Genomic DNA, 15,485 nt, shown 5'->3' with positions numbered 1-15,485 from the left:
ACTCCACCCTGGTGGGCTCTCGAAATTAACCCTCTGCGGCCCAAGCCCTCGGAGCCCCAGGAGGGAAGAGAGCCAGTCTTTCCCCATGCGGTCCCTGCCTCCAGCCATGTGGTGGGTGACGAGCACTTCCGGGGGCCGCTCGCTTCCCAGGATCCCACCAAAGGTGTGGATCTTTATTTCAGGGTGTCCGGTCCTGGCACAGCTGTCTCTAGCGTGGGTCTGTCCCCTTGCAGCAGGAGGACTGAAGTACTTTAGGTCGGCGAAGGCTCGCTACGATTTCTGCGCGCGGGACCGGACGGAGCTGACGCTCAAGGAGGGCGACATCATAAAGATCCTGAGCAAGAAAGGGCAGCAGGGCTGGTGGAAAGGGGAGATCTACGGCCGCGTGAGTGCACCGCTGAGTGGGGGTTGGGATTACAACCCCCTTATACAGCAGAACAGGCCTGACATAGCCTGTCCACAAGGGGGCAGTGTTACACCCACATACACGCACACAACCCGCAGGGGGCAGCGTTCTTCGCACCTCTACACATACAGCATGTAATCCCATCACACACACATTCACACATCACTCTCTAGTGTATATAGACCCATGCATGTGAGCAGTACTGACATATTCCATCCAGCAGGGGGCAGAGTTCTGTGCAAGCACCCCCCGCCCCAACACACGTGAGCTGGTGTAATCATCTCCTACTCAGCAGAGGGCAGCAATTCTGTCTTACCTCCACTCACAGTCCACACATGTACACACGCAAGCTGCACCCAAAGATGTGCTCGCGCACACACAATCACTGCACGCCTACACACGCATTCCTCTCGCTTGTGCATGCACGTGTGCACACACCCATAAACGATCTCCATACGCATGCACATGCACATGCACGAGCCGCCCCACATGCATGCACACGCATGATCGCGCCACATGCATGCACCCACGCGCTCACACATTCTGATGCTAGGGTACCAATGAACACCTAGTGCAAGTATAGGATGCCAGGAAAGCTATGGCCAACTGGCCAACTTCAGTGGCACTTTGTCTCCCCCTAGTGGTGGCTGGGACAGTAGCGGTTGATGAGCCGGCTAATGGAGCTGGGGCTTTTAGATCAAGCAGTAGAGACTGGTGCCTTTAGCTCCAGAGGTCCAAAGTTCAATCCCAGCTACTCATGCCTCATGAAAGTGGCCCCTGTGCCACGTGGCATAGCCAGCAGATCTCACCACAGCATTGGGGATAGTGCACAGATCTTCCTGCTGCAAAAACAGGCCGAGTTACAGGAGAATCCCTGTTAGCTCTTAGCAGTACAGGGCTTATGACACACAGGTGAGCAGCTCCCATCCCATCCAGAAGAGGGCAGCAGTGCATATATGGCACATGGGCCATGTTCCAATAGCTGTTTTGTGATAACAATTCAACGTCTCACTGGGTTTTCCCCTCCTAGGTTGGCTGGTTCCCAGCGAATTACGTGGAGGAATATTGCTGAGGTCTGGAACCCTGTGTAATTTTCCACCCCCCTGAGATCATGACCCACAGGATTCCCGACCCTGCATGGCACTCACACTGTGAGCTCACGCGGAGCCAGGCCCGGAAGGGGTCTCTGTAGCAGGAAGAAATGTTGTGTTGGCGGAAGTGCGGCGGGGAGTAGCGCCCCGGGACTATTAATTTATGAACTTTCAGATCCCTCTTCTCTTTCCCTTCTCTCACGCATGTAAAGGAAGTTTTGTGTTGAATAAACTGAATGGGTGGACGGGCTGGAGATGTAGCGGCCGTCACCCTGCACCCAAGAGCCCTTTTCTCTCCAGTCCATGGCATGATCCAGCTGCCCCATCAGGCACAGGTGTTTGGAGCCTAGAGGGCTGCTGCCACGTGAATCGGTAGGAGGCTGTCCCCACCTTGCCCACTGCCACCTTTATATTCCCTCCAGCATAGGCAGAAACCAGATGGCACCAGGCTCATGCGATTGTCATTAACCCTTTACTATATTGGTCAGCAGGGTGAGCTAAGGCATGAGGGGGAGCGACTTGCTGGCAAGTCACTTTATGAGCCAGGAACAGAACCCAGGAGTCCTGACAGCCACGCCCCTCTTCTAAACCACCAGACCACACTTCTTCCCAGCACTGGGGTTAGATCCAGCAGTCGTGACTTTCAGCCCTTCGCTCTAAATTAAACCTCTCTTCTCAGGGCCAGCATTAGAACTGGGAGTCTTGACTTTCAGAGCCCCCCCCCTCTAACCACTAGGCATGACTCCCCTCCCTGAGCTGGGAAGAGAATCCAGGAGTCCTGGCTCCCATTCTCCCACCATGCGTTAACATAAGGGTTCTCAACCTTTTTTGGCTGGACCCCTCTCTGAAAATATGTCAGGCTGTGATGACCCCAAAATGACAACCCCCCCATACCATGCCACCCTTACTTCTGGGCTGTTGCTGGAGGCAGCGCTGCCTTCAGAGCTGGGCGCCTGGCCAGCAGCCGCTGCTCTCCGGCCACCCATCTTTGAAAGGCTTGGGCTGTCAGCCCTGCACAGAGCCCCGGCATGCATGGGTGGTGGCAGCCTGCGACCCCCCCATGACCTTGTGACCCTCAGTTTGAGACCCCTTGCAACAGCTAGACCCCACTCCCCTCCCAGAAGAGGGAAGAGAACCCAGGAGTCCTGAATCCCATTCTCCTCTAACTCACAAGCCCTCATTCCACCCCCCGAGCTGGAAACATCACTCATCCATTTCATTGCACTGTGCTGCCTAACCCCCAGGCCACGCAGGGTTTCCTCCCCTTTGCTCCACTGGCTCTGCAGTGCATTGTCCATAGGGACAAGCTACCAGGGTAGATCCTGGGCACATGGACACCCGGGAGCATCAATTCCCAGCCACGCCAGGCCCAGTTCTGCGTTAGCATCCAAAGTAGCTACCCCTAGATGGCGCTGGTACCGCCAAGTGATGAGGTGCTGGAGGTGATAATGTGGGAAACTGAGGCACAGGGCAGGGAAGCAGCTTGTCCCACATCACCCAGCAGCACAGTCAGGCACAGAAGCCACGTTGTGGGCGTGGCAGGTCAGCGGGTTGCCCGCTAGGCCCCACAAACGCACAACACAGGGAAATGCGGTCTAGGCCCCATAGCCCTGGGGGTTGGGAAGAGAGAAATGTGGGGTGGGAGAGTGTTGGGATCAGAGCCAGAATACAGTACAGCATTTTGCTGAGCTGCTGGTAAGGTCAACCCTGGCTCAGCATTTCCTCTGGTCTTCAGTTTGTGCAATATTCCAGGAAACCCAAGGAAAACAGAAGCGCTTGGTTTCAAGAAGAACGCTGTAGTCTCGGGGGGGGGGGGGTCGGGCAGGCGGCACGGGACAGCTACCCAAGAAACCCGGCTTCTATTTCTCTGCTGCTAGGTGACCCTAGGCCAGTCCTGCCAGACTTCAAGCCAGACTTCAAGCCAGAGCTCTGCCTGGTTTTGTTGAGCACTAACCACAGGGCCCCTGGCTGCCTTGGGGAGTGAGAGGCTGAAACCCACCCTTCACCCCCCCACCCCCAACACACACACCCCATGAGATTCTGGAGATGGTTCTCAGAGAAGAGGCACATGCTCCTTCCTAGAGAAACAGGAGGACCCCAAGGAATCAGCCCTTCTCTCTGATATGCTCTGAAATTCCTGGGGGGATTGTGCTTTCAGTCACTCCCTACATCCCACCAAGGATTTTAGTAGCAGGGAAGGGCGAGGGGTCAGTCTCCTTTCTGGTGAACTGTTCAGGAATCAGGAGTTCTGGGAGGATGGGACCAGCCCCGACACCGAACCTTGTCCCAATCTAGAGAGACCCTGACAAGTTGTGACCTGCAGGATACAAGCTGCGTCCTGGGGGAAAGAATCCCCTCCTAAAGCTCTGTGATCAATGACTCAGCTATTCCCCCCTGCACATAATGTCTCAGGCCCCTGGGGTTGGCGGGGGTGGGGCTCATTTGCAAAGCACATGCACCTGCCCATTGATCCTGACCTGCCTCCTTTCCCCACAGCATGTCAACCTCTGGATCGTGTCCAGGGTGTCCCAGGAGAGAGACAGGGCCGTTAGGAGCAGCACGGCCCTGCTGAGATTTGCAGTCACCCTCCCCGAGTTTGACGTAAGTGATCTCTGACCCCAGCTTGCTGACTCCAGGCGCAGGTGGGCTGGCTGGCTCCACCGGGCTGTAGGATCTGCTGCTGCAGGGGCTGTGGGTTCGCAGTGTTCCTCTTGGGGAGGCAGAGTCAGAGCAGGGAATGAGATAGGCTTGAGTCAAGTTCTTCTTGTCCTGGTCAAGTGTCGTCCCTGGGCCTTGAAGGGGACCATGCTCCAGCCCCTGCTTGGCATCCCAAAGCAGCTCGTGGCTCCCTTGGCAGCAGAGCAAAGGAAGGGTCTATCTCAGGTTCCTCTCCCCCAGCATCTCCTGCAGAGGGGCTAAGGGAAGGAGCCTTCTGGCCCAGGGGGGACAGGGAGCTGATAGGAAAATGCTGATGGTGTCCCCTCTCCTCTCCCTTCCATTAGATCTCAGCAGATGGGTCACCACGTGGCCCAGCTGGCTCTGTTTGTGAGTGACCCAGACCAGGACATCAGCCGGCAGGCCAGGGAGGGGACTTACCGGCTCTACCAGCTGCTGCTCCAACAGAGGGGTAAGGAACCCACTGGGACACGGAACCCAACAGGGGACTGAAAGGGACCACAGGTGGATAATGGGACCCCAGACAATTTCTCTCAGCCTGAGCCCAGCTGGAGAACAAGTCTCTCTCTGCCTCTGTTCTTCTCCACTCCACTGGGCAGCTGCCAATGGGATTGGAAGGGCACAGAAACTGCAACCAGAATGATCAAAGTGTGTCTCTCTCACCCCCCAGGGCTGACCATAAAGGAGGCAGAAGATCTGTGGTGCTACGACTGGCACCGGGAAGCAGGCTCCTGGGCTATAAGAACACAGCCAGGGTGGGGGAGGTAAGGACACTGTGGCAGGGTAGGACACAGCTCAGGGAGTGAGGCTGGCTGGAGTCTCTGCAGTGGATGCTTCCTGGAGACAGGACAAGAGCCCACTCCTTATTTCCAGCTCAGAGTTCCTCACCCAGCACCCAGTGGGACAGGCTGGTGCTAAAGGTCCCACATTGGAACCTCGCTAGTTGCCGTGATTTGGATGTCTTCCATGGAGCCGTTGCTACGTGGCATAAGGCGAATCCCCGGGTGGCTGAGTTAATAGAGGATTATGGCTCTGGGTCTGTCTCTGCTCCTTGTCCCCCTGGCTGATCCCCAAGCGTCTGAGAGGAGAGCACTGGGACCCTGAAAGCCTCCTGGGGAATGAACTGCCTTGGCTACAGCAGCTCTCTTACCCTTCCTTTGGGGCACTAGATGGTGAGGCCATTCTATCTCCAGGACTTGGAGGCTGGCTCTGGGAAATCTGCTAAAGCCTCGTGTCCTCTTGGTTTTAGGTCTTTGGAAAATTTCATCTCGGAGGGGCAGAGAAGATACTTCCTCCAGACAGCAATGCTGGCGATCCACGACCCCCTGCTGCATGTCAGCCAGGCTGGGCTGCTCCTCACATACTCCCTCCTGGGGGAAGCCCAGCAGCTGATGGGGGACAAGGTGAGCAGCTGCATTCGACTCAGAAGATTGGGGCGGGGCCCAGGCCTCATTCCCATCCTATCACCATTCGCTGGCCTGGGAGCAAGGAGCCTAGTGGGGATTTCTAGACTTCCTGGACTTGTGTTCTTAGGATGTGGTGCTCTGCTCTCACTCCTGGGAAGGGCAGGAGAGTCCCCTAAGTGCCCTGTGTGAACCTTTCCTGCCCCACAGAGCTGCATCCATTTCCCCATGGCCTAGTGTCTGTGTCACCCCAGCCACCACCCAGAGTTGCTCCCATCACCTGCAGCCTGGGAGGCCAAGGACTGATGGGTGATGGCGACCAGCCAGGCAGTTCTGAGGCACATGGGTGGGGGAAGCTTGTCCTGCTGCTGGCAGGGCTGGACCCGCTCTAGAGAGAATGGGAGGATTCAGCCAGCAGGGGCTGCTGACCTGCCCCGTTCACCAGGGCTGCCATCCTCTGGCTTCAGCATTTGTCACTGGGGTGACTTGGGGAAAGGTCTCAACCTCCCCCCATCCCACTTCACTGCTGTCAGAATCCCTCCTGCCCTACCTGGGTGGGGATGGAGGCAGGGGTGGAGGAGAGGGTTCTACCAACTTGAGTGGTGTCCCCAGGTGGGTTGGAGGTGGAACAGCTGTCAGGGGCACTGAGGGGGAGGTGGCAGGAGCTAACCTTAAAGGAGGGGGGCTGGCACTGGAGGTCACTAGAGAGGACAACAAGCCTCCATCCTGGGGATCAGAAGGGTGAATCCACCACTCAGACATGAGCAGCTGCTGGGTGGAAATGGTGCTGGTTCCAGGTGCCCTTAATCCTCCCTGATTCCTGGGCAGTGTCTCAGTCTCTGACAAGTTCTCGTTCCCCTGCAGCTGGAGGATGTCACAGCCAAGGTGATGGGTCAGCTCCGCAGCATCCAGCAGCTGCACCAGGTGCCCGAGGCACTGCAAGGGCTGCGCCTCATCTGATGCCCTTAAAGGTGCCCCTCCCATGTTCAGCAACTCCCGCTCCCTGCTGCAGGTACTGCTCTGTCTCCCTGTAAATGGGGGGCTAGTGGAAGGGGAAATGGAGGCCCCTGTCACTGACAGAAACTCTCTCCCCTCTCTGTGGAGCAGGGTCCTTCCCTCTGACCCCAAACTTCCTTCATCTGGGGCATGAGCTCTTCCCCTCACTCCCATACCCTCCCCTCTTTCCTTGCTCTCAGCCCTCCCATTCCCTGGGCTCCCAAGCAAAGATCTCCCTGCCCCGTATGGCGCAGAAGGACCTTTGTGTCAGGGCTACAGATTGTCCGCCCAGCGGAAGCTCAGGAAGCTCCACATTTGAGGAGGTGAGGATGGGACAGAGGCTCAGGGCCTGCTTCACCTCCTGCCCTTTATTCTTCCTTTGGCCCTTCTATGGGCTCTTCGAAGGTGACATGAATAGGAGCCTCCTCCCCATCTGTCTGCTAGGCCCTGGGGTGTGTGACAGCCTCCCAGATGGGGGCAGGCAGAAGCTGGGCCACCTCAGGGAGCAGTGGGGACAGGTAACCTTGTCCTAGGAAACCAAGCAGTGCTAGTTCCCAAAGAGGCTGAGAGGGAAGACCCCACTCCCTCATGGAGGTAAGAGCCATTGACTTCTTTGAGCATCGGGGTCTCTTGGGGGAGAAATGGGATCCCTGCTGCATAGCCTGTCTGAGAGCTTCCCCCATCCCTGGGACAGAGACATCTCCATCAATGTGCCACTCTTGTTTTTTTCCTAGCAAGAGACTCCCCAGAGATGTCCTCAAACCTATTCTCTTGGGAGCATTTCTGGGAGGAGGCTCCCATCCCTCAGCCTCCAACTCCGTCATGCAGTCTCGTTCACAGAACATCTCCGCTCTCCAGCTCCACTTCCAGCAGCAGGACAAATGAACCTTCAGCTGCTAGAGACCCGACTCCAACCTCCTTCTGATCAGCAATGGGGTTTCACCATCCCCTCAACGAACCTGTCAGCCTCTGAATGATGAATGTCAGAGTCACCAGAACCAGCAAAACTCCAACTGCACTTTCACATTTGCCCTGGTATGAAAGTTCCTCTGAGTCAAGATATTTGATTAAAACTAAAGAAAGATCTGCATGAGCAAATTTTGTCATGCATTGCTTTAAAATATTTTGTGTATTATGACACTTCAGATGTAATTGGTAGTATGATTAAGTTGCTCATCTAGCCCACTGTTCAGATAGGAAGATGGAATGCTCCATTAAAAGTTATTGTATACAGTAGTTAAATCTGGCACAAATTAGTCCAGCACTTATGTAACTGATTGCTGTTCTATATGGGGGAGGGGGGGGGGGATGAAGTATATGTAGACAAAGGACAGACTTTGCCAGGAATGAATCACATACTAGATTCAGGAAATTCCTGTGAGCGAAACTGGGAGTACTCCTTGCTGTAATAGATTTGTAAAAAATCTTCTTATGATCACACTGTTAAATTCAGCTCTACATTATGTTCATTTTATATCTTTCCTGCTCTTAATCAGATGGTTAGTTTCAGCTAAAAGTTAATCAGGCTTCATACAGGAAATATGCATTTAAAGAATGTGCTACCAAAGAGGGAATACTCCGATTCCAAATGTTTTCAAGACAAATATTTTAACACTTTTAGCAGTGTTCAGAAGGTTCAAGGTCCTTAAGCAAACAAAACAAGCGCACAAAGGCCTCTATTTTTGTTTCTTGGCACTTATCTGAGAACTCTAGCCTTTTTTAGTATTGTTGGGAGTTAATGGGTGTTAAAAGCTCCACATAGACAAATCCTTCTTAGAAGTTGGTGATCTGAAATGTGCTCCTGCTGTTAAAAGAATTGTCAAAATGCTGGCACCTTTAGCTTGTATTTACTGAATGCCTCAATTGCCAGACTAACAAGGGCACTGGGTACACAAATACTGAAAATGTGCTTTCTGATTTTTATTGGTTTCCAAGACATGTAGCCCAGATAATTGACTCCAGCTCTTACATGATGGTTTAGCCAGTTGGAGGCATTACATTAGTCAAGGATCTCCCTGTAACATGGAGCCAGTCTATAGGAAACCAAATAAGTATCATTTTTTTACTCTATTTGCGCAGTTTGGCAATGACTAGGGGTCTTTTAAGATTGTCCCAAAGGATATAAAGTATTAGAAGACAATATTAGCAACTTTGCAAGCTATGCTCTATAGAAAAAGGTCAATGATTGCTTCACTCCCTGTAGACTAGCTCAACATTTCAGAGGTGTTTAATAGTTTGATGCTTCCTGTGGCATTATATGGTAATAGGACCACATAAAAATAGAGGATAGAGCCTAACAATAAAAATGTAACAGAGTTTTCAGTTTTGAATACCCTTGTTTAGCCTGGGTATTGGCAGAATTCAGAACATGTCGTTGCAGAATGTTGATAATTCCCTTTGCAGGGTGATTAAAATTTTGTTTTCACATTTTTAAATTAAAATGATTAAAAGCATGTACAAGTGGGAGGGGAGTTGTAATACACAGAAGCTAATATTCTGTGTTTACTTCCAGTTTGTGGGGATGTTAACATTGTCTGGTAATGACAGTCTACTGAAGCCATTCAGAAGCTCAATCCTTTTAAAGTGTAACAGTTCTATTTTAGGGGGTGATAGTCTCCAGTGAATTCTATTTCCTTCCTTCCTTCCTTGCTTTTACTGCCAAACTAATGCTATAACTTTTAGTGTGTAACATCACTCCTACAGGTCAACATCACGCAACAATTTATTTTTCATAGAAATCTTTGTGTGATGTATGAGAAGCCACTAAAATTAATACATTTCTATTGTCGGAATCTAAGATTCTCAGAAGGCAGAAAGGGTAAGCTAATGTGCAAAGATTACAGCATCCCCCCCCCCGCCAGGGACTTAGACCTTCCACCCCCCCCACACTGCAGGGCGTGAGCCCCTCCCACAGCATCCCCCGCCAGGGCTTAGACCTTCCACCCCACTGCAGGGTGTGAGCCCCTCCCCACAGCACCCCGCCAGGCTTAGACCTTCCACACACACCCGACACTGCAGGGCATGAGCCCCTCCCCACAGCACCCCTCCCGCCAGGGGCTTAGACCTTCCACCCCGACACTGCAGGGCATGAGCCCCTCCCCCACAGCACCCCCCCGCCAGGGGCTTAGACCTTCCACCTTCTTTGAATCTGATGACCCTGTAAAGTCATTTTCCATCCTGATTTTACAGAGATGATTTTTACCTTTCTTTCTTTAATTAAAAGCCTTCTTTTTAAGAACCTGATTGATTTTTCCTTGTTTTAAGAACCAAGGGTTTGGATCGGTGTTCACCAGGGAATTGGTGGAGGAGGTTATAGTATTGGGAGGGAGATATTCGGGGGTGGGGGAAAGGTAGTCAGAGATTCCCAAAGAACTCTTCAATGATTTGGGTGGTGGCAGCAAAACCAGATCTAAGCTGGTAATTAAGCTTAAAGGGTCTCATGCAGGTCCCCACATCTGTACCCTAAAGTTCAGAGTGGGGAAGGAACCTTAACAATAGGGATGCCATGAGTATTATTTGTGTGTGTGTATATGCTTATTCAGCTTGTTTAGTGTGCAGTTTAACTTCAGCTAAAAATCAGTCTGACAACAAAGCAAGCATGAATCAAACCAGAAGCAGCAATGCTTTTGCAGTTTGTTGTCCAGTAAGGCTAGGATTTTGGGGAGGCAGAGAATGGAGAAATACAGAAAACAATAGGAGTACTTGTGGCACCTTAGAGACTAACAAACTTATTAGAGCATAAGCTTTTGTGGGCTACAGCCCACTTCATCGGATGCATATAATGGAACACACAGAAAGAGGCTATTTATACATACAGAGAACATGAAAAGGTGGAAGTAGCCATACCAACCATAAGAGGCCAATCAATTGAGATGAGTTAGCAGCAGCAGGAGGGGAAAAAAACAACCTTTGAAGCGATAATCGAGATGACAATGTCCTGTTGGAAGAGTTTTCTACCACCAGAGCGGAATTTTGGTGGATTGGGGCATATATTTGAACAACACAATTCTTACTCATTTATTTTCTTGAGCTGATGATGTTCATTACTGGGTTGTAGCCACGTCTAAAGCAAAGAAGTAAAAATTGAAGAAAATGTCCTCATAACTAGGAAATGTTTGCAGATGCTACACCACGGTAAGCTACACCACGGTAAGCCACGGAAGGGCTCATGTCCTGCAGTGTCCGGGTCCATGTCCATGCTGTGGGGGAGGGGTTCACACCCTGCAGTGTTGGGGGTGGTAGTGGAAGATCTAAGCCCCTGGCGGGGGGCTTGCTGTGGGGGAGGGGCTCACGCCCTGCAGTGTGGGGGTGGAAGGTCTAAGCCCCTGGCGGGTGTGGATGCTGTGGGGAGGGCTCACGCCTGCAGTGTGGGGGTGGAAGGTCTAAGCCCCTGGTGGGGATGCTGTGGGGAGGCTCACGCCCTGCAGTGTGGGGGTGGAAGGTCTAAGCCTGGCGGGGGTGCTGTGGGGAGGGCTCACGCCCTGCAGTGTGGGGGTGGAAGGTCTAAGCCTGGCGGGGGATGCTGTGGGGAGGGGCTCATGCCCTGCAGTGTGTGGGGGTGGAAGGTCTAAGCCCTGGCGGGGTGCTGTGGGGAGGAGCTCACGCCCTGCAGTGTGGGGGTGGAAGGTCTGCCCCTGGCGGGGAGGTGCTGTGGGGAGGGGCTCACGCCCTGCAGTGTGGGGGTGGAAGGTCTAAGCCCCTGGCGGGGTGCTGTGGGGAGGGCTCACGCCCTGCAGTGTGGGGGTGGAAGGTCTAAGCCCCTGGCGGGGATGCTGTGGGGAGGGGCTCACGCCCTGCAGTGTGGGGTGGAAGGTCTAAGCCCCTGGCGGGGGAATACTGTGGGGAGGGCTCACGCCCTGCAGTGTGGGGGGGGTGGAAGGTCTAAGCCCCTGGGGGGGGGGGTGCTGTGGGGGAGGGGCACACGCCCTGCAGTGGGGGGGGGTGGAAGGTCTAAGCCCCTGGCGGGGGGATGCTGTGGGGGAGGGGCTCATGCCCTGCAGTGTGTGGGGGGGTGGAAGGTCTAAGCCCTGGCGGGGGGCTTGCTGTGGGGGAGGGGCTCACGCCCTGCAGTGTGTGGGGTGGAAGGTCTAAGCCCCTGGCGGGGGTGCTGTGGGGAGGGGCCCACCCCCTGCAGTGTGGGGGGGGTGGAAGGTCTAAGCCCCTGGTGGGGATGCTGTGGGGAGGGCTCATGCCCTGCAGTGTGGGGGTGGAAGGTCTAAGCCCCTGGTGGGGAGGATGCTGTGGGGAGGGGCTCACGCCCTGCAGTGTGTGGGGTGGAAGGTCTAAGCCCCTGGTGGGGTGCTGTGGGGAGGGGCTCACGCCCTGCAGTGTGTGTGGGGGGTGGAAGGTCTAAGCCCTGGCGGGGATGCTGTGGGGGAGGGGCTCACGCCCTGCAGTGTGGGGGGGGACAAGCCGCCCCATCGCGCAGAATCCCCCCAGGGACGCCCCGCCCCCTGGGAGCGGAGCCCGGTGCAGGCAGCGCTCGAGGTGGGGGTGGGGCAGCGCTCCACCCTCTCCAGCTCGGAGCGTGCAGCCGGCAAAGCAATCCTACAAAATTGAGGCGGGGCCTCCCTGATCCGGGGGCTCTGATTGGCTGTTCTCTGCTTACCTTTCCCTCCTCCCGGGCTCTGACTGGTCTGTTTCCCTGTCATGCCCCCACTATCTGTTCTGCGTTCTGATTGGCCGCTCGGTCCCCAGTGCCACCCAACTCCCTTGCGCAGGGCGAACGTGCGGCGCGGCTGTTGTCGGGGCAGGGCGGCCGAGGGGAACGGTTTTAACCGCCATTTGGGGCTCTACAGTTAGTGAGGGGGGAGGGGCGTTTGGCGGAGCAGCCCCAGCGCGTGGCTCAGCAGCGCCTGACTGTGGCTGTGGCTGGGTTTGGGGGCTGGCGCCGCTCGGGGAGTCGGGGTGTGGGAGCTGCCAGGAGCTGCCTTCCCCATAGGGACGGGGTGGGGGGCTGGAGTCCCCTTCGAATTGGGTTGGGGGTGGCAGGCTAAAGCTGCCTGTCCCATAGTCGGGGGATGGGGGCAAGAGTTGTCTGCCCCTGGGAACTGAGGGGCCTGGAGCTGCCTTTCCTGTAGGAACTGGGGGAACTGGCAGGGGAGTTATATGGGAGCCACGGTGTGGTTTCCCCAGGAATTGAAATTAGAGGGAGCTATCAGGACCAGGGGCGGCTCTAGACCCCAGCGCGCCAAGCAGGCGCTTGGGGCGGCCGTTTCCCGGGGGGGGGCGGCATTTGGCTCCGGTTGAGCTCCCGCCGGCATGCCTGCGGCAGGTCCGCTCGTCCCGGGCTCCGGTGGACCTGCCGCAGTCATGCCTGCGGGAGCTCAACCGGAGCCGCGGGAAGAGGGGACCCGCCGCGGGACCGGGGAAGGGCGGCGCAGCGCTCCGCGCTGCTTGGGGCAGCCCAATTTCTAGAGCCGCCCCATACATAAAAGAGATACGAATAAAGTAAATGTTTTGTTAGGATTATACAACTTTAACATAAAAATAATGCAAGTTGCATCAAAACACATAACAGGTCTAGATTTCTAAAAAAATATACATTTTTAAAAAAAGTATTGAGTTTAAATTGACTTTTGAAAAGTAAGCCATCATGGGATAAGAGTGCAGTCCTCTCATGGCTCAGTAACTGGTTAAAAGATGGGAAACAAAGGGTAGGAATAAATTATCAGTTTTCAGAATGGAGAGTGATAAATAGTGTATTCTTGAGGGGTCAGTCCTGGGACCAGTGCTGTTCAACATATTCATCTGGAAAAATGGGTAAACAGTGAGGTGGCAAAATTTGAAGATGATACAAAACTATTCAAGATAGTTAAGTCCCGGGCAGACTGGAAAGAGCTACAAAGGGATCTCACAAAACTGGGTGACTGGGCAACAAAAATGGCAGATGAAATTTAATGTTGATAAATGCAAAGTAAAGCACATTGGAAAACAATCTCAACTATACATACAAAATGAAGGAGTCTGAATTAGCTGTTAACACTCAAGAAAGATCTTGGAGTCATTATGGACAGTTCTCTGAAAACATCCACTCAATGTGCAGCAGCAGTCACAAAAGCAAACAATGTTGGGAATCATTAAGAAAGGGATAGATAATAAGACAAAATATCTTATTGCCCCTATAAATATCCATGGTATGCGCATACCTTGAATAGCGTGTGCAGATCTGGTCACCCATCCTAGAAAATATATATTGGAATTGGAAAAGGTACAGAGATGGGCAACTAAAATGATCAGGGGTATGAAACAAGAGGAGAGATTAAAATGACTGGGACTTTTCAGCTTAGAAAAGAGATGACTAATGGGGATATGATAGAGGTCTACAAAATCTTGACTGGTGTGAAGAAAGTGAATAAGGAAATTTTATATAATCCTTCACATAACACAAGAACTAGCAGTCACCCAATGAAATTAATAGGCAGCAGATTTTTAAAAAAACAAAAGGAAGTACTTCACACAGTGTAAAGTCAACCCAGGGAACTCTTTGCCAGGGGATGGTGTGAAGACCAAAACTATAACAGGATTATGAAAAGAACTAGATAAATTCCTGTAGAATAGGTCCATCAGTGGCTATTAGCCAGGATGGGGAGGGATGCAACACCATGCTCTGAGTGTCCCTAGCCTGTTTGCCAGAAGCTGAGAATGGGCAACAGGGGACGGTCACTTGATGATTACTTGTTCTGGTCATTCACCTGGCCTTGACCACTGTTGTAAGACAGGATACTGAGCTATATGGACCATTGGTCTGACCCGGTATGACCATTCTTATGTAAAAATTTATTATAATAATAAAAATGTTTAGTACAGAAACTCCCCAACATAATGACCTCCAAAGATAACAATGTGAGATAACAACCTTGGCAAATAATGCATTTTAAAAATCTTGGCCTACTAGGAAACATTTATATAAGTTTCCATTCCCAGTCACAAATCTAGCATTCTGGAGCAAAGTGACTAAAATATAGTCCAAGAAACAAATGTTTATTTAACATGCCCCTCACTTTTCCCTCCACCGCACTCCACTCACCGGTGTTGTCCTTGGTCAGTGGAGACTCAGAGTTCAGAGGTGCTTTCACATGAGTACACCTTCCAGGTGGAGGACAAGAAGGCACCTTGCTTGTTCCTCCAGCTGCTCACTGTTCGCTCTGGCCACGGCTGTTCGTTGTGCCACCGGTCACTCCACTGCTCTGTTGCCAGTGGCCCTGCGCAGTCACTTGCTGCTGCCACCTGCGACTGTGACCTCTGCGAGTTGGTCTCTTGAGGTTCCACCGGCTCTCCGTGATTTCAGCTGAGCTCTCAGTGAGGGAACCTCGCTCGCTGCTAGTGCAGTCTGGGCTGTCTCTTCCACAGAAACGCTGTCCCCACAGAAACACTGTCCCCACAACAGGACTAAGCACTTAGACCTGATTGTCAGTGATTTCAGCTGCAGTGGTCACTTAACAGAACAAAAGACTATCTATGGAGCCTAATCAGCTCTGTCTTTAAACAGTGGAGAGGGACAGGTCCCCACCCTCTCTCGATGCCTTCAAATCATCACAGGTTAAGTACAGTTCTACTGCCCTTTACATCATACAATAAGAACAACATTGCATCCTCCCTTCCCCCCACATTCAAGTGGTTTGTAACCCAATCCCAGCCATAATCTATCACTTGGACAACACAGCTCTGTGTGCTGGATATCTAGGTAGATTAGGTGTGAATGTAAATATAATCTGGCCCTGAAGCCTTTTCCTGCAGCCCCAGCTCATCACTAGCTGTCAGGGAGAGCTCATTTAGACTTTGCTTACAAATCAGCATTTGAAATTATTAGGTTGGCCAACATCACCGAAATGAATGCACTGACATCATAAAAAACAACAGCTGTATAAGGAAGCAAGGAAGTTAGTCTATGTTCATACTTTTCAAACCTAT

At 52.8% G+C, this 15,485-nt stretch overlaps 1 protein-coding gene across 1 annotated transcript in view; it reads left to right on the top strand.

The window, feature by feature from the left end:
- Positions 1-9,340, top strand: part of LOC120407122 (proto-oncogene vav-like) — a 43,415-nt gene extending 34,075 nt beyond the window's left edge. Inside the window, exons 17-24 of the mRNA XM_039542514.1 lie at positions 234-385; positions 1,437-1,869; positions 3,994-4,098; positions 4,500-4,624; positions 4,844-4,937; positions 5,423-5,576; positions 6,441-6,588; positions 7,307-9,340. Of these exons, the coding sequence (XP_039398448.1) occupies positions 234-385; positions 1,437-1,478 (194 nt within the window). The 3' untranslated portion in view covers positions 1,479-1,869; positions 3,994-4,098; positions 4,500-4,624; ... (2 more) ...; positions 6,441-6,588; positions 7,307-9,340. The remainder of the gene's footprint in view (positions 1-233; positions 386-1,436; positions 1,870-3,993; positions 4,099-4,499; positions 4,625-4,843; positions 4,938-5,422; positions 5,577-6,440; positions 6,589-7,306) is intronic.
- The last annotated feature ends 6,145 nt before the right edge of the window (positions 9,341-15,485 follow it).

Source organism: Mauremys reevesii, linkage group 5 (genome assembly GCF_016161935.1).
Source record: "Mauremys reevesii isolate NIE-2019 linkage group 5, ASM1616193v1, whole genome shotgun sequence".
NCBI lineage: Eukaryota > Metazoa > Chordata > Testudines > Geoemydidae > Mauremys > Mauremys reevesii.
Note: the sequence above shows the minus strand (reverse complement) of the source record. Positions and strands in the feature narration are given on the sequence as shown.